Source organism: Hakea prostrata, chromosome 1, assembly GCF_041222555.1.
Source record: "Hakea prostrata isolate BN-2017 chromosome 1, UWA_Hpros_2, whole genome shotgun sequence".
Taxonomy (NCBI): Eukaryota; Viridiplantae; Streptophyta; class Magnoliopsida; order Proteales; family Proteaceae; genus Hakea; species Hakea prostrata.
The window spans coordinates 24,568,420-24,595,975 of record NC_142600.1 but is presented as its reverse complement, the minus strand read 5'-3'; the positions used below and the strand labels follow the sequence as shown (position 1 = coordinate 24,595,975).

Sequence of the window (27,556 nt, the reverse complement as noted above, 5' to 3'; positions counted from 1 at the left end):
GTGCAAACCCCTCAAGCTCAACCATCTTACTTTTGCAGATGATCTCATGATTTTCTCTTAGGCCGACCATTCCTCTATCTCTTCTATCCTTTCCATCCTTTCCTCCTTTGAATCTCTTTCGAGTCTTAGAGCCAACTTTGAGAAATCCACCATCTTTTTCTCGGGTATCTCTGACGCTCTAGAGCTTCACTCCTTTAGCTATCTAGGTTTAACCTTGACTCCTTCCCGGTGACCTATCTTGGCCTCCCTATTATCCCAGGTAGGCTTACCCGCCACCACGGCTCCCCTATGCTTGATCATATTCGGAAAAAGCTCCAACTTTGGAAGGGCAAGTTGCTTTCGTTTGCTAGGAGAGTGGTGCTTATCCGTTTAGTCCTCCAATCTTCCTAACTTTACTAGTGTGGTATATTTTCCCTTCCTAAATCCACCATCCACTCTTTGGAATCCATCTTCAATGCCTTTCTCTGGAAGGGCCATAAAACTTCCCGCTTCTTTCACCCTATTTGCTAGAAGGACATTTGCCGTCCCAAATCTAAAGGGGGTTTGGAATCCGCCAAATTCTCGATATGAACTTGGCCGGCCTCATGAAATTCATCTAGAGGATCGCCTCCAAATATGATTCCATTTAGGTCTCCTGGGTCTATTCCTATATCCTTAAGTCTAATTCCATTTGGACTATCCCGCTCCCCTCTAACCCCTCCTGGATCTTTAGAAAATTGTTCTTTCTGCCATTTCTGTCCTTGTTTCTTCTGGCACCACCACTTCCTTTTGGCTTGAGCCCTGGCATCCGATGGGTATCTTGTAAACTCTCCTAGGCCTTAGAACTGTCTATGACTCCCGTATCCCAAAATCCATCTCCCTCTCCTCCTTTATCTTTAATGGCTCTTGGTCCCCCCACCCTTCACCATGTCTCACACAGGTTTGGAACCCCCACCCCACCCCCTTTCATCCCATGCAATTGGCCGCATTATTTGGCTTCATTCCTATACCACATCCTTTACTACTACCTCGACTTGGAAACTCTTCAGAGCCCCCTCCCCCTTGTCCCCTGGGCTCCCTTTGTCTGGTTTAAAGGCCACATCCCCCGCCACTCTCTTTCCCTTTGGATAGCCCTTAACCTCGCTCTCCCTACACAAGCATTCCTTATTAGCCGCCACATCCCAGCCAGCCCTAACTATACCCTTTGTTAGAATAGTTCAGAGGACCTTGAACATCTATTCTTCTATTGCCTACTCTCCCGCTTTGTTTGGACCTTAGCCTTGGCTTCCATTTGGCCCCGATCACGACGTTCTTTTGACTTTGCCCGAGATTGGAATTGGATCCTGAGAAGCTATGCCAGTGCCACTATCTGCAATCAAGAGGGTAAGCTTGTCTTTGCCGCTACTATCCACCATCTTTGGTGGGAGCGTAACATGAGAAGATGGACTTCCAAATCCCGGTCTCGAAATGTGATTTGGAATGCCATCTATTTTGATGTTTCCTTGAGACTTCTCTCTCTTCCCCATCCCCCAGTTGCTGACTCTCCAAGAAATAGGCTGACTGTTAGCTCTTGGAGTTTCACATCTTCTATCCAATCCCTTTCATGAATGGTCTTCTCCCCCCCCCCCTCTTTCCCCTTTTGTACATGTGCTCTTGTTGTTGCTTTCAGTAATTTAATATTTATTCATCCCCAAAAGAAGAAAAAAATCCACGCAGGAACAAAGCAGAAATCTCGTGCACACAAATAGATGATGGTCCACAAAGACAGTCTTCAGATCCAAGTATCAACCTTGAACAGGATACACAATAACAACAACCGCCTTATCCCAACAAAATGGGGTTGGCATCAAGAATCATCAATCCAAAACAGCCTAGAAGAGAATATGTACTGGTTACAGACTTACAGTTCTGATACCAAGAACTAAATCCAGGAACTGAAATCAGTGCTTAAGAATGTACAGTGAAGAGAGCTGGAGATGGAAAATCCCCAGTGAGAATCTCAAAGTTTGAGTCTCTCTCCAACACATGGGCAACCACTTTATTTACAATGTAGAGCATAATAACAATTAATAAGTACATAAAACATATGTAGCGACACAAGTTTTAATAAGAGAATAATAGGACAGAAATACTCTCCCCCTCTTCCATGGTATATAGTACTTTAAGATCTTAGTTTCCAGCTGAACCTAAACGTTAAACACCAAATGATTCAGATACCAACAAAACTCAGCTTTTTGGGGTCAATGGATCCTTGACCTCATCTAACGGATCATATAATGCCCTGATATTTGATTGCCCTATTTCTTTGACAATGTCCAACTTCTTTGTGGGTCTGTGCAAGTGATTAATCAAAATTAAGCCTTAACTCTCATGTAAGGTTTCAGGACACTTAGGGAGATCCTCTACTGGATATTTTTTCTTAATATAGAACACTTGAGATCATTGAGCTGTCAATTGGAGAAAACAATCCGAGCTTTTGTCAAGTTCAGACGGACCGTCCTTCAGATGGACTTTAGTCTCCTAGCGGCGTAACTCAATCCTGCTTTTTGGCCTCGGAAAACTCAGGTTCAAGTACGTATAGCATGTCCATGGGTGGGAATTTGACTCCGTTTGACATCGGATCCCTCATTGAATACCTTTGGATCCCCCCCAAAAAAAAAAAATCAAAGCACACAATTTGAAAGAAGAAGACAGAAAGTAAAAGTTTTAGGTGAAAACTTGTCTGCTCAGGCGCAATTGATGCTTTTTGGTTCTTGCAATCACATTTTCAAAGTCAAATATGCTTTTAATGTGTACCTTGCAATGTATCACATTGTATCAAATAGAAGTTTTAGGTGAAAACTTGTCAGCCCAGGCGTAATTGATGCTTTTTGGTTTCTGGAATCACAATTCGAAAAATCACATGTGCCTTTTGTTGTATGAATTGCAATGTATCGCATTTGTATCAATCGGTACAATGCAATACATGCTAATACTTTCACATTTTGCTCTGAACCCATAATTGATCGTATCAGTTGTATTGCATCATACAGACCAACACAATGCAATAGTAATCAATCCCATTTCTTTTCAAAGAAAAATAAAAGAGGGATGACTCATTGTATGGATGTGATACCAACATGTATCCACCAATACATGATGATACCGTACAACACTTAAATCCCAGAAAATACAAGTTTTTGAGCCATTATTGTTACATTTGTATTCAGGCAAACAACAGACTGTCGAAAATCAGAATGAATTTGGTCAGATGTACTCCAGGTCTAATTTGGTCCGTAGGGAGAGCAGTGATTCATGGAAGTTTAAGGAATCCAATGACAACATTGCATAATCACTAGTTCACAACAAGTATAGAAACAGAGAGGTGGTGATAGTGGAGATATTCAACCGTCGGGATGATTGAGCCCCATTTATCAACAAATCATTATATTGAGGAAAGTAACATTTTTCAGCAGTATAACCAGATAACCAAGTAGCATTCCTTGTTGGAAAAATAATTTTAATAACAAACCTGCTTGATAAAATAACCAACAGCATTATTGTCAGCGTAAGTTAGAAAATGAGTGAGCCGATCAACATCACGAGCATGCTGTTTTAAGTGATTCATCAGTCTAGTGCCATAACCTTTTACTTGCTCATCTGCCGTGATTGCACAAAATGCTATTTCCCCAAATTTTTGGCTGCAAAATTCCAGGCATAGTATGAGTGAACAGGTGAAAAGCAGACAAATAAGAGTACTTCAGTGTATTAAATGAAGAGATTATTCAAAGTATAGCAGTCTTTATTCCATCAAGTGAAAAGACTGTTGTTGCAACCAGAAAAAGGTGCACAAGGCACACAAGGGAAGGGAGAGAGGAAGAAAGGAGAACAAAGACAGGAAAATGATTATGTCGCAAATGGCAGCATCTTACTTGACACTTGACAGAGGGCTTACTCCTGGTATTGGGGGATCCATCATAATTTGTACAGCAAGGTAACCATTTATATGGAGACAATAACTCAGAGAGTGTGCTCGGCAGTCTACTCACATTCGATGCCAAGAAAGAAAGCAAAAGAAAATGGGGGAGAATGAACAGAAAAATTCTAACCTGAAAATCACAGAATGCTTCACTCAAAGCAAGCAATCTCAATATTCCCCTAACACATAATCATGCAAGTTGTTGCCACTTGCCAGTACCGAAAGAATAGCAATGCATGACCGAAAGAAAACAGAATATCAAAAAACAACAGAGGCCCCATTCTGTTCACACGTCAGAAAAATTAAACCAAGACTAACATCGAAAGTCCATACGACCAGGCAGAAGCTGATCTCTCCTAATCTCTTAAAAAAGATAAGAATGGCCCAAGCACCATCTAGGTCATAGAGTATGTCAGAAAGAAAAAAAAAACACTAACATACTTAACCTATACCAATGCTAATTTTCATCTGATCTGTTACAATGGACACTCTAAGCATCATCTGGATTGCTTCAACCAAAGGAACAAGGACTAGCAGCTGAAAGTAGAAAAAGAAATGTGAGAGAAATGCGATTTTTTAGCGACAACTCGGTGATCCATCTCAGTGGGTTTTAGGGTTCCAATTGGGCTGAAACTTGGTATATAGCATATTTAAGGCCTTTTGAACACATTAGTAGCCTTGGATTTGTCAGATAAGTCCAAGGAAAAAAATTCGGTCAAAACCAGGATTCGACCCAAGAAAAGGCCTAAATTTTTAGGTTTCAACTGAAATTTCAGCCGAAACATACGATTTTTTTAAATTTCGACCCCACTTTCGAGCCTTATATGACGTCCATTTTATCCGATTTCTTGCCTCCTACCTATTTAAAGAATAATAACACAATGGAACTAGTATTTTTCCCAAAAAAAAATTATTGAAAATTTATCACTCAAGTATACTAACAAATGACTAGTTCCAACAAGTACAAACTATATTGCATACAAGCATTAAATCATCAGCATACATGAATTGTTTGATAGAATGGTTACATATACAACAAGTCAAGAAAATAAAATGACAAACTAGATCATGATGTCTCACATATATTAAGTTGAAGCCCATATATCATATATACATAAAATTAAAATACATAAGTATAGCAGAAATGAGGATGCTAAGATGGATTAGTGGCAAAACTAGTCAGAATAAGATAAGGAATGATCATATAGAGTTGGCTAGGGAGTTGCTCACATAAGTGATAAGCTTCGAGAAAGTCGTTTAAGGTGGCACAACCACGTTCAACAGAGACCTATAAATGCCCCTGTATGGAGAAGTGATATAATCCAAATTGAAGGGACTAAAAGAGCTAGGGATAGACCTAAGATAACCTTAAAAGAAGTGGTGAGAAAGGATATGCATAGCTTAGGCCTTGTATCTAGCATGGCCTCAAACAGAACTAATTGGAAGGCAAGAATCCATGTAGCTGACCCCATTTAGTTGTGACAAGGCTTATTATTGTTGTTGTTGAAAATAATTATTAAAATCAGAAAATAAAAAATGGCAGCAAATAATAAAAAAATAAGTTTAACAAAACCAAGGAACAAAATTTCACCCGAGTTCGCCAGTTCACTACCTAGCGAACCAGGCAAACTGGAGAAATCTTGCCGAAATTTCAGCGAGTTTGGCCCTTGTTTCGGCAGATTTGGACCCCCCTCCCCCCCGGGTTTTGAGGGGTATTTTTGGTTATTTTTTGCCCAAATTTGGTGTCTACCCTAATTTGATGCTGATACTTAGTAAATTTGAATTATTTCTTATAGATTCTTCCATGTAAATTCTCCTTCTTAACCACAGTTAACATGTTACTTTATGAGGCCTAAATCAATGGGACATAATTGAAAAGATTACTTGTTGACCTTGAAAATTCCATTAAAGAATTCCTTCATAATTTAATTTGTTTCCATACATTATTTTATGTATATACTCTTCCCTAACCACATTTGGCAAGTTGCCTTTTGAGGCCTAAATCAGTGGGATATAATTGATACGATTGATCATTGATTTTGAAGATTTTGCTACAAAATATCTTCTTAATTTGAATTATTTCCAAGAATTATTCTATGTAGAATCTCCTCCCTAACCACATTTGGCACATTGCCTTTTGAGGCTTGAATCATTGTGATAGAATTGGTAAGATTGTTCATTGACTTTGAAGACTCCGCCATAGAATCGCGAGATAAATCGCAAGAGATATCCAAAATATCAAGATTTTTGCGATATATTGCCGAATTTTCAGCTATTTTTGGACCATATTGGTTTCACCCCCAATATTGTTTCGCCCACCACCGAAATTCGGCTCATGCTTCACATTCTAATGCTACCGGAGTTTCCTTTGTAGTTGTGGCCTAGGAGGCGTTTAGAGACGAAAGATGAGCAAAAAAGGTGCTTGAAGGCAAAGGAGTCGTGAAAATAGGATAGAAATCAACAAAAACTGAGGAAAAACAAGTTGAAATGGTTGAATTTTCGGTTGATACCTCTGAAATGGTCGAAATTTCGGCCGAAACCTCCGAAATTTCAGTCGAAATCTGTAACTTTTCCGAGATAATTGGAATTTCATTTCGGTTTTCAAAAATGCAACCATTACGGTCAAAATTTCTACAATTTGAACCAAAATTTCTTCTATGCAGAAAACAACTCTAAGTATGATTTCCAAGTCTACCCATAGCAGTGTTGTCAAAGCATCCGCCTAGGCTGCAAGGCGGTTTTTCAACCGCCTTGTTTGACCATAGTTGTCACGGCGACGAGGTGATGCGAGGCGGTTTTAGCTAATTGGGGCAATGAGTCGACGAGGCGCCCTCCAAGGCGCTTTTGAGGCGGTCGAGGTGTTTTTAGTGAAATTTTTAATTTGTAGTGTACATCTCATACACTAATTCATTATAGACCTATCTTATATATAATAAAAATAATAATATTAGCCGCCTACCTCAAGTCATCCAACATACTACAAACCACACATAGTAGGTCCTAAATAAATTCCAAGTATCATCCTATCATTAACAAGAATCAAGATACGATAAAAAATGTAACTAAATAGTAAACACATATTAGTACAAGCACATAAATCAAATGCAAGGGATAAATAAATAAAAGCAGACAATATCAAAAGAATTGCAATTCAAAGGAATCTCATGTACACAGTGCATACACCAAGCAATATATCTCAAGAATGCAAACCAAACCAGGAAAAGAAAAAGCAAGCAACTTATAACATTGTTACAACGTAGAAAGAAAAAAAAATATTCCGGCGACATACTATCGCCTGAGATGGTGACTAGAGTCGCTGCAACTACGGTGGCTTTCGTATGAGTCTATGAGGGAAAAAGAAAAAAAAAAAAAAAAAAAGCAGAAGTAAGAGAGTAGCAGGCTAGCAGCAAAAGTCGATCAATTTTGGACCTTCGAAACTGAAAAAGACAGTACAGTGGTGTCGCCGGTGATGTTTTTGGCTGTCACTGGAGTCGTTGGAGTCGCTGGATGTCGCCGGAGTTGTTGGATGTCGCTGGCTGTTGTCATCGATCGAGTGGAACTGAAGATAGTATCAAAGGAAGAAAGTACCAGAGAAGAAATGAAAAGCTAAAAGAGAGTTTTGGCTATCGCTGGAGTCGATGACTGTCGCCGGAGTTGATGATTTCATCGTCGATGAAGTGGAAGGTGAAGAGAGTAGCAGAGGGAGAGGGCCGAGAGGCAAAGACGATGAGAGCAGAGAGTTAGGGCTCACAAATTGCAATTGGGATTGAGTGATTCTCGGGTTTTCTTCTTTTTTTTTTTTTTTTTTTTGGGTTAATGATTTAATGTTAGAATGATCCCATGTATCTCATGTAAAACTTATATATGCACTCAACCATTAGATGATTCCCAATTGGAATCTAATGATCCCATGTTGTTTTTTATGGATTTCACATGAGGCGCTTATCGCCTCAACCCCTTAAAGCCCGCCTTGACAACTATGGTTTTGACACGCTATTCTTTCCCCCCTAAGTGCTACCGCTTTGTTGCCTTGTGAGCTTTATTACCGCCTAAACGCTAAAGCAGCCACTTTTTTGACATTTTGTACATAACATTTTTTCTTAACTTCTTTTTTTTTTTAATCTAAATTTATTCTACAAAGCCGTATATAAATTTAATAGCTTAATCATTTCGGAATCTAGGCCAAATTGCAAAGGAACTCCGAGGCCCAAAGTGACACTGGACCTCTGTGCCCGTCAGCAACAGAATGTGAAGCATGAGCCATACTCAATATCGAGAATCAATGAATCATTAAGTGAAAAATGACTTGAAAATCAGAATAATGAAATCTATTAATTTATCGCGTTGGCCCTGTTAGTACATACTTATTGTTATGATGCTTGATGAGATGAACTTATGATTGTGTTCTTTTTTTGGATAATTTTTCATACTTATGATTCTTGAATGCTTTCTTTTTTGGATGAATGTGACTATTGAATGTTTGTTTAGCTTATTATAGAAAGTAGTTGTATTAAAAAGTAGTTTAAAAGTAGTTGTATTGAAAAACTTTGACCCAACAGCTTTGGTCGCCTTATCGTAGCCTAGACGGCGGTTTGTCGCCTAATCGCCTAGGCAGAGTCCTAATCGCTTTAGTCGCCTTGACAACCTTGACCCATAGTGTGAAACCCAAATGTTGTAGGATTAGGGAATGCAAGGTTATACAACATATAATATAGAAAATTTAAGGCATATAAATGAAAAGCAAGTGTATCAAATGCATCAAATAACCTAAATGTCATCAAAATTCCATCCATATAAGTACCACAATCTCAATTTTCAAGAATAGAATAATAAAATTATACAACCATTAGAAGTTCTATAAGTCATTAAATCATAAGTTCATAAAACAAACAGAGAATGATTGATCTTCCTTCGATGTTGTAGATTTGCTAAGAGTAGTTGCAAGGGAAAATCCAGCCAAAATTCTCAAAAAAAGGGCAAAACTTGAGAGTTCCAGCGAGATATGGCGAGATCCAAGGCGAGATATAGCGATATATGGCGAGATCTCAAGCGAGATATCCCAATTCTCTGCTCTCCATCTCCATCTCGTCTCACTTCTTGAAAAAGTGAGATATCTCGCAAGATCTCGCACCATGCGCTATAGTGCATGATGCTGTGAAGATCTTTTATGCAACCCAGGGCCTGAAACAGCCATCAAGATCCTCTTAATTAGAACCAGCAGCACAGTTAGGATTAAATCTCACAGTTTCAGGTCTGATCTTAGCAATTCTCAATGGACAGCAGCTGTATAGGCACAATTATGACATGCAAATGAGTTAGTTTGACTTTCAAGCCTAGGGAATATGATAGGAAGTCTAGGGTTAAGTGAGGGAGGGTTTAAGGGTTCGGCCAGACTAGTTTTGGTTATGAAATTTGAAGAATATAATTCAACTTTATCAGAATTTTGTCTGCAGAATTATTCTCCAAGCTATGGTTCAAAATTAGGTTTCCTACTTGGCTTAGGACTCTTAGTTAGGGTCACTTTTGGAACCTCGAAACGAAACTTTGGGTGACCAAAAAAAAATCCCAGGTTTCGATCGAAACCGTCTAAATTTCGTCAAAACCTGGTTCAACCCATCTACTTTGTGAGAAAAAAAAATCCCAAAATTTGTAGGAAACATGGGAAATTTAGTGAAACCTGACACTTTTTCCTACAAGTTTCGTAGTTTTTCCAAATTTTCGATTTTTTGCTTCTTTCATGTTTTCCCAAATACCCCCTCCATCAGGACTTCCCTATCAAAATTGCGCATTCCCATTGACTGGTTATCTTAGGCATGTTGATGACTAGACTTATAAAGCTGCAGGTGTTGATTCCCTTGACAACCATAGGTATAAAATGTCATGGGATGTCTATATTCGTTGGTTGGAGGAGAGGATGTTACAGGCACAGTGCTACACATCTCACCGGATGGATCCATCGAAGCACTACTCTTGGTACTTAGTTGTACTTTCCTTTATTGTCAGTTACTTTGTATTTAATGTTTTGAACTTAGAAGTTATATATTGAATGCTATGTACTTAAGTAGTTACGTTTATAGTGTACTTCATAGACAACTCTACATTGATGTTATGTACATTGAATGACATATCTACATTGACTTTTTTAGCAAACTGCATTTGCCAATGTGTTCTTTATACTATAATTAGCTTAAATTCAAAGTCCCACCCTAAAATACTCCCTAAAAATAGTAAAAACTTGATGTCGAAACTTGCACAAAAAAGTCATAAGTTTCCTCGAAATTTCCCAATTTCCCACCTAGGTTTTCCATTTTTTCCTAGTCGAAACTTGAGTTTCCCTCGAAATTCTTTCTATAGTTAGGGTCAGTGTTTCAAGAGGTAGAGAAGGTGCAAGGGAAGGTAATCCTAAAAGGGTTGGGAGTTTGGTCAAGGGGTTTGGGAGTTATGAAAGTTTCAATGGTACTAAGATCAGGGTTTGAGTTGGTTCAATTGGGCTGAAATTGGGAGGGAAGATCACTAGGGTTAGGGGAATGATATTCCTAAAATTTGGGGACAAACCTAATGATTAGATTGTCATAGATACGACCTTGAATTTTACTTCTCGGAAAAGTCCAAAAATTGCAGAAAAATTCCAGAAAAAATAGAAATGGGGTGATAGGACCATTAAGGCTATGGTTTTAGGGTATGGGAGGGTGGCTGAGGGTAGGGAAGGGGGCTGGGGTTGTACTTGATTGATTGAGGAAGAAGGCTGCTTTTTGTGTTGAATGACTGCTGTAGTTTGAAGAACACCCGAAGAAGATAACTCTCAAATTCCGCAAATTCCACCTTGGCCTACACAAGAAGACCACGACCTGGATTTCCACCAAACTCAGATTTGTACTGAATTCAACTTCTATAGCTGGAGGACTTTATTTATAGCCTTCAAATAAGAAATACAGAAGGACTCTGAATTGGTAAACCAACTAGAGCTCTAATTGGCTTATCCAAAACTAACTCAACTTCAACTACAGCTCAACTACTTTGACATCAAAAAACTTTTTAACTAACTTTAGAGGACTCGAATCCAAATTCTAAAAGTAGATATGGAGTCCTAAAAGTAAGGAGATTAACGTTGACTAAACTTGTGGGATCCCGAAATCTCTGGGATCTCACCTAGGACTCTTAGATAAAATGTCAAAATTCTAATCAAAATAAAATAAAAAACCAAAAATATATCTAAGGTCTAGACAACAAACTGGACTTGATGGGACCAGATCTAGGGCACCGCAAATTCTGCAAATTACCAAAAATACCCCTTGTGTTGGCTGAAATTCTCAAGGTTGCTGGTGGGTCATAGAGCACTAGCAAGCCCTTTGGGCCCTCCTTAGCTGGCCTGGAAGCTGCTTACATCAATTTTCCATTTGGTTGTGCCTCATAAGACTTTATTTTAGTCCATGGTTGGGTTCTATAGGCCTTAGGCTTCTTAATTTTAGGTTTTATTGGACGGGCTGAATATAGAACCTCAACCCGTGGAGGTAATGTCAGTCACAGGATTCGAAGTTAAATAGAGTGTTCTCATACAGGTTTGGATGATGTTTAACAGCTAAATAGGTTTCACTTTTGAGTTTATTTAGTATATTGAGTCTTTTTAGAGTCTTTTTAGAGTCTTTACGAGTCCATCTACTCGGCTAACTCAGCCCCCCCCCCCTTTTTTATTTTTAGCATACTGGAACAATCTTAGACATGTGCCTGCTTTCTTCTTATAGATTGTATTCTATTCACTTCATCTCTTCTCTTGTTCCCACAAACATCTTCAACTAGTCAAGGTCTTCTGTAAGAAGAACCTTCAACAACAGTAAGTTCAATTATCCCCTGCCCCATTTCTTCTTCTAATACCATAAAGCATAGCTTTTCCTCCATCTTTGGAGTCCACCACAAACCCTATACCTACACAAACATTCCAACATTCTACCATACTTGCATCCTGTTCTAGCCAGGATCAAGACCTCAGTTTTGAGGCTTGTTTCACCAGCCAGAAATGGAGATATGCCAAGATGGGTAAACCATGTTGAATCCAGGGATTTTTGGGATATTGCTTGACATGTATTGGCTGGTCAAAACTTACCAATACTGAGGAAATTGGGTTTGCTAAAATTGGACATAACTTGGCATTTATTAGTCAAGACTGACGAGATTTTCAAAATATATTGGTTTAAATTTCCCAAATATTGTCAAAACTTTTCAAATCCTGGGACCTTTAAAACTAGCCCATGGTTTTCTTGGTTTCTTAGTAAACCAAGAGATAACTGATATTTCGGCCCATCAGCATCTCAGTCGAAACTTGAACCATTCTAGTCACACTCTAACCATTAGAAACCTTAGATCCATTCATCATCTTCTTTCCTAAAGCCAGGAAACCAAACCCTAATGTGTTGCTCCTTCAATTTCAATAACTATTCCGCCATTAAAGTGTCAAGAAATCTTCACAATTAGATTCCCCTCACTCACTCAGCATAACCCAGTCATCATACCTAGGTCCTACCTATCAAAATTATTCCATCTTTTGTTCAGTTGCTAGCTCCTTATCCTTTTTACCTCAACATAATGAACTGTTATGGAGGCTTTCATTATTATTTTGAAAGCTTCCCAAGGCTCATAGTCTGTTTTCTTCCTTCTCTTTCTCCATTTTTGCTCTTGTTTACAAGACCCTGATGGCTGTATCTCCTTTGAGGCAGCAAGGTTTCAGCTCATAAGACCTTATCAAATAAGTCCCTAATGTCATGTACATTAGTCACTCCAAGTGCAATCTGGATCTCATATTCTAAGCCAAGCTTGAATCAGGTCATAGTCTAAAGCTTGCTCTCCCGAGTCCCTGTGCTAGATGTTACAGAGTCAAATTGTTGGATATAATCAACAAGAGACATATTACCTTCTTCAAGGTATGGAACTACTCTCGTAAGTTGTAACCTGGGTTTGTAGTGCTCGGATGGGTACCTTTCTGTCAGTTCCCTCTCATCTGGTATCATCTTGGAAGCTCTCTTCCTTCATAGCACAATTCCCTTTCAGTTGTGTTCCACCAATCTCAGAGTCACCTACTGATCCGGTTCAAGCTAATCTCATCTTTCTATCTTCTGACAAGTCATATCAATCAAAGTAGTCATCTAGGTGGTCCTCCAACTAGAGAGTACCTGGGGATCAAGAAAACTATTTTACTCCTTGAGCTCTAGCTTGGCCTTATAATGGTCTCTGCCTCTCCTTTGGTCCTGTCCTCCATTGAATAGTATCTGATATGCTCTTCTAGTGTGATTGGTGTATGATAGGGTTTTCCTCAAGGAGGTCTTTCATCAGCTCCATACCTATCGTACATAGGGTTGTTATACACTCATACCTGGATTCCTTGGTGTGACTAGTCCTCTCTCTTTCTTCTCTATAACCACCTGTAAGAACTCCTGTATAGGCTTCTCTCTCAGCATCTTCCCTGTTCTTGTGATTCCCACCAGTTTCCCCAAGAGGGGGAATAACTATTTGGGAATGTACCCAAGGAGTTGGAGGAGGCAACTCTTCTTCTCCACAGTGTTGATCTAGTTGAACCATCCGAGCTGCCAAATCTTGTACCTGTGCTGAAACATCTGCTAGGGTTTCCTCCATATTCTCCAAAGCCCTGGGTACTGCTGATCAGCTGATTCATCTGTGGCTCTATATATCTCTGATGTAGCCTCAATAGGGTGAGGGCCAAATCCAAGATGAAATAGATGAACAGCAATCAAATTAGGGTTTGCAAAACCCTGCGACTGAGAGACTCTAGGCTTTTTAGGGGTTTTAGGGTTTGTACAGTCGGTGCACAGGGTGGGTTCAGTTAGAGGTTATAGGTTTAGGAATCTTGATATTTAAATCTGAACCTCGTTATTATTGATTTCAGATTTAGGGTTTCCAGATGGTAACCAGAGTTGAGGTTGGGTGAGTGCTAGAGGGAGTAGGTGGTTGTGATTTTAGGAGAGAAGGGAATTCTGGGGAGGGAACTAGGAGATATGAAAACTTAAGGTCTCGGGGAAGAAAGGGAAGGGCTCAATGGAGTAGGGAATGGAAATAGCAGGGATGAAGAATAAATGAAATAAGGCAGACCAACCAAGCTGCTGCAGCAGATTTCCTGCACTTGAACACTTGAAAACCCTAAGAACCCTACTCAATCCTTGATCTCTGCTGTAACTCTCTCTTCAATAATTTTATTCATCAAACTGTGTTTTCTTACAAGCATAGGCTGTATATTTATAGCCTTTAACAGTACTCAACACCAAAAACTGAATTCAAAATAGGATTTCTATTTTAAATAGGACTTCTACTTATCGCTACCTAAACTGCCTTAAATATCAAATTAAAAACAGATTTGGACTCCTAAAAAACTCATAAGTCATAATTATAAGGCCCAGCTGGGCTCGAGTAGAACTGCCCCAAATTACCAAATTCCCCTGGTGTCGAATCATGCTTCTACACTGCTGGACAGCAGGCCTAGGACTTCTTTGGGCCTTGGGACACTTCTTGGGACCTAAATCAGTATACTTCAGTCTTTGAAGGGTGCCCCTGGAAATGGACTTGTTTCCAATAGGCATATGCAGCTGGCATATTCTGACTTAGAACCCCAGAATAGACAACTTCAGGTAGCATTCATGAGTCTACTACTAGGTTATGTACTTTGTAGATGGTTAGTTGCTTAGATGGCGAAGCACGAAATAAAGCACCATTGCTAGGTCCAGTGATGAGACAAAAGTACAAAGACATGGTTCAGAATGCTATTAAGCTAACACGGATTCGGTCTTCACTTCTTGAGATGGGTTTAACACCTATGAAGATGGACTATGAAAACTAAGCATCCATCTACAGTGCAGGTAACACTCTTTCACAAGAGGCCCAGGCGTTTTAAAGTGGACAGTCACTCTGTTCCAAGTACAATACTGAACAAACTGACTAAAATGCCCTTTGGTTCTTCATCAGATCAACCTGCTAATGCGTTCACCAAGTCCTTGTTTGCTTCTATCCATTCTTAAAGTATTGGTAAGGTATCAACAAGTGCATTAAAAGAGGTTTCTTACATATTTTATTGGTTTACAGCCATGAAGAGAATCAAATGATGCAAAGGATGATGTCATAGCACACTAGCACTTGTTTATTCACTTCCAATCCAAGTGAAAAAAAACAAAGATTAAGTGCAAGATTACAGAATATTGATTGAAAATTTTCCTCCTTTTTGTAAGATAGAATATTTATCAAGTCAATGACTGAAAAGGGATTTTCTATGGAATGTATCAGTGGAACTGGTATGTGTTGAGCCCTATTGGCTATTTATCAAGTCAATGACTGAAAAGGGATTTTCTATGGAATGTATCAGTGGAAGTGATATGTGTTGAGCCCTATTGGCCGATACATATAGAAGTACACACAAAACCGATACTGAATGTTTCAATGGTATCAATATATATCAGTTGTGCAGTATCATATCCCAATTCATTTTGATACCATTCAAGGTCAACCAAATTTTTAAAAGAGAGCAAGATGCACCAGCATTATCACCTCTGTACTGTACACCCTGCTTCGAATTTTGCCAGTGTTGTAAAAAGTTAGGCATGGTGCGATGTGAATCCACTCCTAGGGTTAGGGTTTCTTGGAAAGATTCCCTAGAATTTAGGACTTGCCTAGAATCTTCCAGCACATAAATCAAAAATATTACGGAATGCCTATGGGTAAGCTCTTAGGAATGATATGGGTTGTTCTGATTTAGATGGGAATTGGAGGGAAAGATAAGGAAACAAAATTAGGAGCCTTTGGGTTGTTAGGGTTTTAATAAAATCTGTATGGGCAGGGATTTTGGTAAGATTTGATTGGACAAAACTGAATGGGATGGTATGAAAAGGTTTAGGGAAGATAAAAGGGGATGGATACAAAGACAGGGAAGTTTCTTGGTAAGTTCTTGGGCAACCCTTCTTGATCTTTCTTTTTTCCTTTTCTTTCTTTTATTTTATTTTCTTTTCTTTTCTTTTCTTTTCTTTTCTTTTCTTTTCTTTTCTTTTTCTTTCTTCTTTCTCTGCTTTACTATCTGTTTGAGATCTGCCACGAGCCAAAACAGTGGAAGGGGGTGTTGTGATGAAGGGAAGAGAGGGAAAGAAGAGGCAGCAGGGTAGGGAAGGGCTGGGGAGTGGCCAGGCAGAGTCATAGGGGCTGGGGGAGGGATCTAGGGTCTGTCGGTTGGGGGGCGCTGTTAGGATGCTGAAAGCAGAGGGGTTGGGTTTCTGGGCTGTGCAGACAGGGAGGGATTGGGGCAGGAGTTCAATGAGTGTAGGGAGGGTAGGAAGGGGATGGGGGTCTATTGTACTCGTAGGCTGCTGTTTGAAGAAGATGATGGAGGCAAGAAGAAGATGCTGGAATTTGTTAGTGGCTGCTGGAACTTGAAATTGATTGCTGAATGTTGATGAAAAATTCTTCAAAAATCTGCCGTAGCCCTCTCAAAGAGAACCATGACCCAGTTTCTCACAAATACTTTAATTTTCATTCAATCAGACTTAAAGATTACAATGAGTAATGAGGCTTAACTCAAACTGGGAGACTCAACTAGACTTAGAGACAACTTAAGGTTTCCTTTGTAAGCTGGGATACCCTTGTAACAACTACCTAACTTAAAGGAATTCTTCTTGAAATAAAAAACTAATCTTATCTATAAGAGTCCTCTTTAGAAAAAGACTCCTTACCTAGGTAAATCACAACCACTAATAAAGACAAATTCTAATAAGAAGCAAACTCCTAAAAGATAAGAAACCTTCTTGTAAATAGTCTTATCTTATCAACTACTTAACTAACGGAAACCAAATCAAACACAGCTCAAATAAGAATTTAAAATGGTCGGCACTCTTCTAAAATTTTGAAACTTAGATTATAACAGTGAAAAAGGGCCTAAAATGACCAAAATACCCTTGCTCTAGGGTTGGGCCAGCATGCTTGGGTGGTTCTTGGAGCCCACTTTAAGGTTTGGCCGGGGGTTCAATCTGTGTTCACATCAAGGTGACATGTATGTCCCAGCCTGGGGGGAGGGGAGGGTGTTAAGTTTATAGGGGTGGACTGTGACAATCTTCACGTCAACAGTGATGTAAATAGTGGCATGATGTCTCAGCCGCATTGGATCTGCCATTGGAAGACCTCTCCGCACCGACCATAAAACGCTGAACTTCCAAAGGCTATCCCACGCCCGTATTTATGTTGAAGTGCCTGCTGCTCTTCCTCTCCCATCCTCCATCTCTATTGTTGATGATAATGGACTCATCTATAATCAAGTCATTGCCTATGACTGGGTTCCCTCAAGATGCACCTCCTGTAGGCAATTTGGCCTTGAGTCTGTCTCATGTTCTTCTGCCATTCGGAACGCTCCGTTGGCATCGTCTGTCAATGAGTTTATGTCGATCCCTGAAGGCCTCATCATCAACACCTTAGAGAAATGTTCGATTGAAGCCTCTCATGACATTGCTGATGGCCTAGCAGAGCCTGCTTCTACCGTTGTTGATCAAGCCCTTGTAGACACTCTAGCTACCGCTGCTTCTCAAGACCACGATAGCACTGTTGATGCTGCTGCTGCTCAAATTTCAGAAGAAACCGATGCTGTCACTGCTACTCAAGCCCAAGAAGAAGAAGCTGCTACAACCGCCAATACCCAACTCCCTCTTCCCTTTGTTGGTTATGGGGAAATTCCCTCCTCTTCAATCACAAAAAATCATCTCGCTAAGATCTCTGTTGCTGCTCCCTCTCTTCTTTTGCAAAACCCGATTCCACCGTCACTCAAGATGCTTCCACTTCTTCTCCTTCTTCAGGTATTCCTGCTTCTCGTTCGCCGCCGGTATACAATATGTACCGGAGAAGTAGGTCTAGACCTCTGCCTGTTCCGATCGTGACCACTCCTTGCTCTTCTCCCCAGATCGAGATCTCCGTCGATGATCTTCGTCAGAGTTCTGCAGTCAAAGCCACTGCTTCGACTGTCGCTTCTGGATTTTCTGCTCCATCTGTTGCTGGTCCTCCCTGCCTTGAGGCGTCGCTTCTCGCCAGTAACCCTAGAGCTTCGTCTTCCCTCTCTCGTGAATCTCTCTACTTTGAGCCCACTGCCATCCTCTTGCCGCCTCTCAGCCCTTCCATTTTGGTAACCGACTCTAATATGGCAAACCTATCAATCTCCACCGTTTCTATTCCATCTCCCAATGGCCCCAACTTCGATAAATCTTCCCTCCCCATTTTACCCTCACCTTTGAACTCCATTTTGGGCCCTATGGCCCATGGGCCTATTATTCCTCACTCCTCTCCTCATTCTCACCCCTCCCTTGTTCAGAATTCCAAGGCCCATTACCCAAATCCCCACCCTCTCTCTACCTCCCTCCCTTCCTCCTCCAATCCCTCTTCCCTGTCTTCAGTCGACGCTCACGTTACCATACCTTCGGCTTGTGATTCAATCCACATCGAACACACTCCTAATTCTCTGCTCTCCCCTCCTACGCAAGATATTGATCGCGTTGATTGCAGAAGGAGTAACCGTCCTATTAAGGGGCACAACCCGTTCGGTGAAGACTTCCTGGTTGATCTCCGGTCCTCCAAGAGAAAGAAGAAAAAGAAAAAATCTGCAAAATGATTTTTTTTTTGGGCCTCTGTTCAGCCCATTTTCTTTGGGTCCTATCCCATTTTGCTTTGTCCATGCTCTTTAGCTTTGCAAATTTTCAGGCTTGATGTATGTGCTTCTGTTCTTTTAATATATTTATTATTCATCCAAAAAAAATAGTGGCATGAACAGTGTTTTGGGGTGCAGGGGTAGTTCTGTCCTTTGCGCATCTTTTATTTATAGTTCATTATTATAAATATAAGGGAGCAGTCCCGCGGCTGTGTAGCCTGCCCAAGCTGCAGCCCGCCCACTTCTCTTTTTATAGCTATGTTCTTTTTCTTCTTCTCTGCTTCTCTTCTCCTCCTCTCTCTAGTTTTGTTATAAGGTTTTTGATACTGTTAACACTTGCTGTTATGTCCAGCGCCCTAACTTCCAATCTAACCCTTGGATCTTTATGATATTTCAGCAGCTTAACCAGCAACTGCTGCTGGATAGATACAACCCTTCAACCAAAATTTCAACCTCACCAGCTAGTTGGATTAGAGTTATACAGCCTTCCATTTTCTAACCTTTACTTTCTTAAGCTATTTCACTGTGGTTCTGACATGTGTCAGAGTGATGGCAGTATGGCACCACCATGTAATGGATGCGCAGATCCTCACATTTTTGTGTCTGTATGCTGTTACGCCTGCATGTGCAGGTGGTGCTGATATATATTGTTGTGTGCCCTTTGTAAAAGCTCAATATTCTGAGGTAAGTGGTTGTCTCTAAAATGGAAAAAACAAGAATAGAACCAGGATGCCTGTCCGACACTAAGTAGAACCTATCACTTGATAATGAAAACATGATCAGCCTCATTCTACCATGGACAACATCCTAATTATGCCAAATAAAGGAACAAGTATTGGAGTTTTGAATTTAGTGCATGATGTCTTCCTTTGGATATTTTAGGGGCTAGAACTGATTCCTGTCAGTGCCTGAAAGGCATTATTTCTTCCCAAAATGAGGGGGCAGCAAATGGATCAATAACAACAACAACAACAAGCCTATCCCAACTAAATGGGGTCAGCTACATGGATCCTTGCCTTCCAAGCAGCTCCATGTGAGGTCATACTAGTTACAACTTACAAGGCCTAACCGATGAATATCCTTTCTCTTATTACTTCTCTTAAGGTTAGCTTATGTCTGCCCCTAGTTCTTCTAATTCCTTTGATCTGAATTAAATCACTTATCAACAAAGGGGCATTTAAAGTCTCCATTGAACGTGGCCATGAACCCCCAATTCAACTTTCTCATAGATCATCATTTATCGGAGCTACTCCTAGTCCAGCTCTTATATAATCATTCCTTAGCTTATCCTTCATAGTTTAGCCACTTATCCATCTTAGCACTTGCTACACTAAGTTTGTCTATATGATGCTTCTTAAGTCTTAACAGCCCTACACTCTGCACCATACATCAAACTTGGTCGTATGACGATTCCATAGAATTTTCCTTTGAGCTTTAGAGGAATACGTCAATCACACAAGACCCCAAACACACCTCTCCACTTCATCCACCCTATTTTAATTCTTCGGGAAACATCATCCTCTATATCACTTTTTTTTTTTATTTATGACTAAGCCAAGGTACCCAAAAACCACTTCGTGGAAACTCCTACACATCAAGTGTCCCCACCTCATCGTCCGTCCAATCACGACCAAAGTTACACACTAGATATATCATCTTTGTTCTACTTAATTTAAAGCATTTTCATTCCAAAGTTGTTCTATGTGATTCTAACTTGGTATTAATCCCTACTTGTGTCTCATCTACCAAAACAATATCACCACAAAAAAGCATATGCTAAGGAACCCCATCTTGCATGTCTTTGTCTAAATCATCCATTATAAGTGCAAATAAATAAGGGCCTTAAAGCTGATCATTGGTGCAGCCCAACTGCAAACGGGAATTCACTACCTTGTCCTCCACATGGTGGGAGATCTCGCCGAGATCTTGCAAGATATCTTGCTAAATTGAAAGAGCGAGACGAGAGGAGAGTTGAGACGGGAGATCACGCCACGAAATCTTGCCATCTCGCGAGGTCTCACCATCTCTCAGTGAGATCTCGCCAAATGTGGTCCAACCACAGGCTTTAGGGAAACCCCCTATCTCGTGCGAGAGAGGCAAATCTCGCCTCTCTCTCTCGCTGCAACTCTCAAAAGTCGCCGGCAAATTGATTTTTGGCTGGAATTTGTTGGAGATTCAACTTCTAAATATCCGTAACACATCTACAACATCAGATTATTATTGTTCAAGCCTATTTCAACTAGATCTTCAACAAAGATAAGATTTTCCCCAAATTTGAATTTTTTTTTTCAAATAGAATGTTCTACAATGGGTGTGTGAGTCTAATATAAATATATGTTGATCTACTAGCTTCGATCTACACTTTCATGGAAACAAATTAATTTTCTGCTATTAATTTATTTTTGAATTTCCGTATTTAAAAAATATAATATCTAAAAAATTAAAATTAAAAAAATATAAAAAAATACTTATGATATGAATGTCATTATCACTTATGTTAAACTACATTGAGAGGGCTACAACCCCATATAGTCATATTTTGATTATCATGTTTGCTGTATTTATTTTTATTTTTTATTTAAATAATTAAATAAAATAATTATGAAAAATAATATTTTATTTAAATTATCTTTTCTATATTTAAAATGATGCTCATTTTATGTAGTTTATTTTAAAAATACAAACATGTCTATTTGAGCATTGTATATATGTTATCTTAGAACAAAGTGTGTGTTTTGTTGTTTTATGTATTATTTTTATATGTTTTTAATTATCTAAAAATTATTCTAATGATTACTTGGGAACATTCATGAATGTATTTCAGTGTCGTAGAATTGTAGCTTAAATGGCAACTAGTGGGAGTGCCGGCACTGGCAGTAGAACTCAGGACATAGCTTGGCAACATGGGGATCCACTAACTACCGACAAAAAAATTCCCAATACAAGTATTGCCTCAAGACCTTGAATTATGGTGGTTCAACCAGATTAAAACAACATTTGGCTGGTGGCTTCAAAGATGTTGCCAAGTGTCCCAAGGTTCCTTATGAAGTGCAAAAAGTAATTACACCAACTTTAAAAGGAGAGAGAAAAAAAATAATGAGATGGCACAAAAGCAAAGGGAATTTAAGGATAGTGTAGACATTTTGTTGATGTTGATGAGGAGAAAAGGAGGGGTATGGGTATTGAGTCACAGGCCGAGTGGAGACAGATGAAGGCTACAATGGAAGCTACCAGACAATCCTTACATTTTGAGAATGTGAGGCAATATAAACAGACAAGAGGAGTAGGTGGTTCGGGGTCAGGGACATCCATGCCACCTAGACATAGTTTTCATGGAAGTGAGAGGACTGAAAGGAGGAGAAAGACTGCACATTATGATGCCACATTTGACTAAGACCCTTCCCTTTTCAGGCATCAAAACACCTATCAAAGAAGCATTTCATATATGTTTGTTGGAGGTAAAAAAGGCAATAGGGAGGAGGAAGCTAGGTTGGCGATCAGCAAATTCATGCTCTACAACAACATTGCAGCCAATGTAGCCAAAACACCATACTATCAGGGGATGATCAATGCAGTTGCTAGGGCAGGTGTAGGGGTTAAAGACCCAACAACTTAGGAAGTAATGAATAAATATTCACCAAAGGTGAAGCAGGAGGTGGAGGAATACATTGGTTCATTGAAGGAAAGATGGACAACATATGGTGTTACATATGGTGATACTATAATGGCTAATGGATGGATTGGTCCTACTAGACAGTCCATCATTAATTCATGTTGAGCTACAATGGAAAGACATCATTCCTTAAGTTAGTGGATGCCTCAGATAAAATCAAAAATGCTGACTACCTTTACAAGTTTCTTAGGCAGGTGGTCCTCGAGGTAGGGCCAAGCAATGTTGTCCAAATTGTCATAGATAACGGTGCTAACTTCAAAAAAGCTGGTGAAATGTTGATGAAGAAGAGTAGCAGGATCCATCTCTTTTGGACATCATGTGCAGCACACTCGATTGATCTTATGTTGAAGGACTTGGAGAAGAGAAAGTCAATCAATGTTGTGGTTGACAAGGCTAGAAGGGTCATTAATTTTATTTATAACCATGGTTATGTGTTGAAGATGATGAGGAATCACTATAAGGGTGATCAAATCAGACCTAGATTGAGTAAATTTGCCACCAACTATGTAGCTCTAAAAGCTTCCAGAAGAAAGTGGTGGGTCTATGGCACATGTTTGCAAATGAGGAGTGGCTTAATTGGCATGGATCTAGCCATCCTGATATAGCAGTAGTCCAACAAACCATTGTTGATGATTCCTTTTGGAGGCAACTGAATAGGACAATGGACATTTTAAAGCCTATTGTGTTTGTTTTAAGGATGGTGAATTCGGAGAAGAAGCCCACAATGCCCCACATATATGCTGCCCCCTCCAGCAAATGAAAGAGTTGGTTAGAGCTACAGCCCCTGGCTCTTTCAAATCCTACGAGAGGATCATCGATAATAGATGGGAGAAGCACTTGATGCATCCTCTGCACGTAGCTGGTGAGTCATTTTTAAGTCTTTAAGTTTTTGTTGTATACTTTAATTTACATTGTAATTTATTATAAGTTATAAACAAGTAAACAACCAAATCACTAACCAAATTTTTTCTTTTCCACAATACAAGCTTACTACCTCAACCCAAAGTACCATTACAAGAATGATATGGGGCTTAATGTAAGGTTGATAAATGCGGTGCAAGACATGGTGGAGAAGCTTGTGACAAATCCCGTCATGCAAGGGACAATTAATGGAGAGGTGAGAACTTATTCAATTGTTTCTTCAACTTCTTGCATTAGTGCATATACAATAGTAGAAGTACAATAATTGAACATTTGGTGTATAGATCAGGGAGTTCAGGGATGCCTCTAGGAGTTTCGAAAAGCCTTCTACGGTTGCAACTAGGCAAAAAATGATCCTGGTAAATAGTCCATTATTATAAGTCTATAACTTTATAAGTGATAACTAATAAGTCCATAAGAATAAAACCTATAAGTTATATAAGTATTAAGATTTACTTGCCTAATGCATTCTTATATTTGGTTATGCAACTGACTAGTGGGTGTTATATGGAACTAGTTCGCCAAATCTCAGAGACATAGCATTATAGCAATTAAAGTACTCTCACAAACTTGTTCATTCTTTAGTTGCGAGAGGAATTGGAGCACCTTCTCACTCATTAATAGTAAGGTACGAAACAAATTGGGAAGGACTTAGTGTATGTGCATTACAACATGAGATTGAGAGTAGGGCACATACAAGATGATATGGATGACAAAAATGGGAACCGACTGAGTTGACTCTTATTTTCCACGAGCCCCCCGCAAAGGATGAGGTAGATGATGCTATATATCAGTGGGTTAGGGATCGAGGTGGCCCAATGCTGGATGGGCCAGGAGGGCAGCCGAATCCTACCATTGTTGCTACCATGGGACCAGATGTTGTGGCTGACCACATGTCTTCTAATGAGGGTCAGGCTGTTGTAGCAACATCAACAGGACCAAGTGTACCATTTGTGGAGCCGTCTGGTCGACATGAAACAACTGTTGTGATGTCTAGTAGTGGGAGTACAGATGATACCATCCCTCTAAGTCAGCCATCGAGTCATAGAGGAAGTCAGGATGGTGGAAGTCAGTGTCAATAAAGGGAGTCACCTCCACCAGGCCCGAGTCATCGAACATATGCGAGCCACAGTTCCCCTGTCTCCCAAAGTTATACTAGGAGTAGGAAGAGCATATCAAACCAGGGCAAACAAATGATGATGCAAGCATGCAAAATCTTGAATTGAACATGGGAAGCATGAGCCTAGATCATGGTCGCAGTGGTTCACAACAGCAGAGTTTGGCCAGTTGGCAATCATTGGAGTACCTATACGGGGATCACAGCACCGAGTCAGATTACACTAGGTATTCTTCTTATGGAGATCATGTTACTCCTTAAGACCCTGCACCTGGAGAGTACACATATAGGAGTGAAGATGGGCTATTGACTGACTGGTTTCGAAACCCCTACCCATATATTCAACACACAAACAGCAAGAGCAGCAATGGCTTTTTCACCCACCTACAATTGACAGTAACCCCAGAGTGTTATTCCTCCAGTATTCTGACATGGAGACATATCGGTCCCACATAAACCGATATGTGACATACTACAGTGATGAATTGACTTGGGAGTCATATGTGGCCACCGTTCAAAATCAGTTGATGCAGAATGTTAAGTGATACTCTTGTTGTCTTGTAGTCTTGTTACTCTTGTACTCTTGTGAACTTATGGATTATGATTTATAACTTACTAAAAGTCTATGACTTCTTATGGTTGTAAAATTTTGAAGACATTTAAGTTCTTTGATAGTTTGATGTGTAATGTATTTGATATTTGATAGTTGATAATTTGAATTACTTGATATCTCTACATTACGTGTTGTCTAACCTTGCATTTCACAGCATTTTGGTTTTACACATAGGGTCGACTTAGTAGACATACTTAGGGTTATTTTCTCACAAATCCAAGGCCATCAGTGTGTTCAAAAGGCCTTAAATAGTCTAAATACCAAGTTTCAGCCCAACCAAGGCCCTAAAACCCACCGAGTTTACACCAGAAATCTATATATCTCGACCGAGATGGCGAGATCTTGGTTTTTTTCAGTGGGGAGATCTCGCTCAAGAGCGAGATCTCCCCCATGGTCCACCATTATTCTTACATTTGTCACTGAACCATCATACATATCTTTAATTATGCTCACATATTTAGTTGCAACATTTCTTTTCTCCATTACTTGCCAAATTAACGTTCTAGGGACTCTATCAAAAGCTTTTTCTAGTTCAATAAAGACCATATGAAGATATTTCTTACACTCTATATTTCTATAAGTCTCCTACACCTTCCATTGTAGATCTTCCCCGTATAAAACCACATTGGTTCTCAATAATGGTGGTTTCTTGTCTCAACAAATGGATCAATCATGAATCATCACATATAATAGCACAAAGGAGAATAAATAAAAAAGAATATTCATATCATAAAAACTATGTAGTTCTAAAAGAAATGATGGTTCTGATGAATGAAATGACCAGGAGATGTCTTCCAAATGATTTGTTAATGAGTATAGATTTCAAACTGCTCTTATAAACATAAAGCCTCATCTTACTCACATTTGGATGGGATAGTTGTTGTAAGGTAAAAGAACAAAATATGTTGCATACATGTCCATTCTGAATTTCTGATTTCTGACCAAACTTTAATTAGTTTATTTTTCTGTGTGGACGGTAGATCAGATATGGATCCAAACCATTCATTCCCCTACAAAAACAATATGTATGGGAGGAATAAAGGAAACATACCTGACATAAGGACGATATGTGATGCCCCCAACCACCTGATTATGCCTGATAACCATTACAGATTTGTGGCTTCTGCAATTTGATTATTCATGTGAAATGTAAGCGAATACCACAAAAGAAATAATAAATTTATGACAAGACTAGAACCATAGAAGAAAATACGAAACCTAGATAAAAATGGTTTCAATAAAGGTACAGGATGAGTTTAGTATAAGAATACACTTTAGAAAATACAGTAAAGGGCAACTGAGGCATTGTCAAACATCATACAATTCAAGCAAGTGTTTGTCAAGGATATTCAAATGCCAAATATGAAGTGTACCTTGCTCAGAATCTACTTCCAAAAACTGATCTAGATGTCCAATTGATCCCATTTCATCTCAATGATCAGTAAATTTATCTGAATCAGGGACAAAATCATTTGTAACAAACATGTAGCTAACTAAGAATAGCTGGCAAGGCAACCGGGACATCCATTCTCTTTTTGCATGCAGGCTCTTTCCTGGGGTCCAAGGGAAACATACTCCTAGACATTTCATAGGTTTTTGTTGATTTATATTTTAGGTTTTTGATGAATATGCTTATATTATAGGGAAAATTTCCCAGATAGTCAGATTTTCAAAAAGAAGATTTACTGAATAAGATATTTTTAAAAGACTTTTACTCAAAGGGATTCTATTTTTGAAAATAATTACCAAATTCCAAATTTTATGATAATTTTTTCTACCCAACTAAAATTCTCCTATGAACTACCAAACTTACCCTCAAGTCTATTTTATATATATATATATATAAACACACATATAATAGTATTTCTTTTACCTTTTTAAATAACTTCAAATTTCAAGAGTACATTATTAAAATAAAATAACAATTTTGAATGCTAACTCAAACGTGAGAGATTGCCTACCTATTTTTTAGGAACTGAATCAGGTTTTAAAAAAAAAGTTATTTAAAAAGGTAAAAATACTAACTAAATTTATACATACAAGACTTGAGGGTAATTTGGAAAGTTCATAGAAGAATATTAGTTGGCGGGAAAAATTATCACAAAATTTGGGATTTGGTAATTATTTTCAAAAATAGAATCCATTTGAGTAAAACCTTTTTTAAAACATCTTATTGAGTAAATCTTTTTTAAAATTTGACAATCTAGGAAATTCTCCCTATATTATACACTGTTGATGTACCTGTGATGTGTATTATATGTCTGCTTTCTCCTATTAGGTCATTACTAGCATAATTAAATCAAATTGCTAATTGCATTGATTTGAATTCTAAGTTGCATATAAGCATAATTACATAAAATTATGGAAATCTACGCTTATCTCCTGTTAGGTAAGTTGTAATTTCATTTTCATACATCAAACTTTCAAAATTACATATACCATCCCTACTTTCCCAAGATAATTAGCATTTAAACTCAAGCCCTTAATTATAAACTAAAAACATTAAAATTGATTGTCTAAGACACCCTTTTTTTTGTGACCCAACCACTATTCTATCCTCTTGGATTTTCTTTCGTTTTCTATTTTCCACTCTGCTACATCAGATCAGCTGCCTGCAACCATCATGCCCT

At 39.1% G+C, this 27,556-nt stretch overlaps 1 protein-coding gene across 1 annotated transcript in view; it reads right to left on the bottom strand.

Annotated features, from left to right (window-relative positions):
- Positions 1 to 27,556, bottom strand: part of HAG1 (histone acetyltransferase of the GNAT family 1) — a 93,416-nt gene that overhangs the window by 54,541 nt on the left and 11,319 nt on the right. The window contains exons 4-5 of the mRNA XM_089136519.1: positions 25,978 to 26,049; positions 3,491 to 3,659 (exon numbers count right to left, since the gene is read on the bottom strand). Coding sequence (XP_088992645.1) covers positions 3,491 to 3,659; positions 25,978 to 26,049 — 241 coding nt within the window. The remainder of the gene's footprint in view (positions 1 to 3,490; positions 3,660 to 25,977; positions 26,050 to 27,556) is intronic.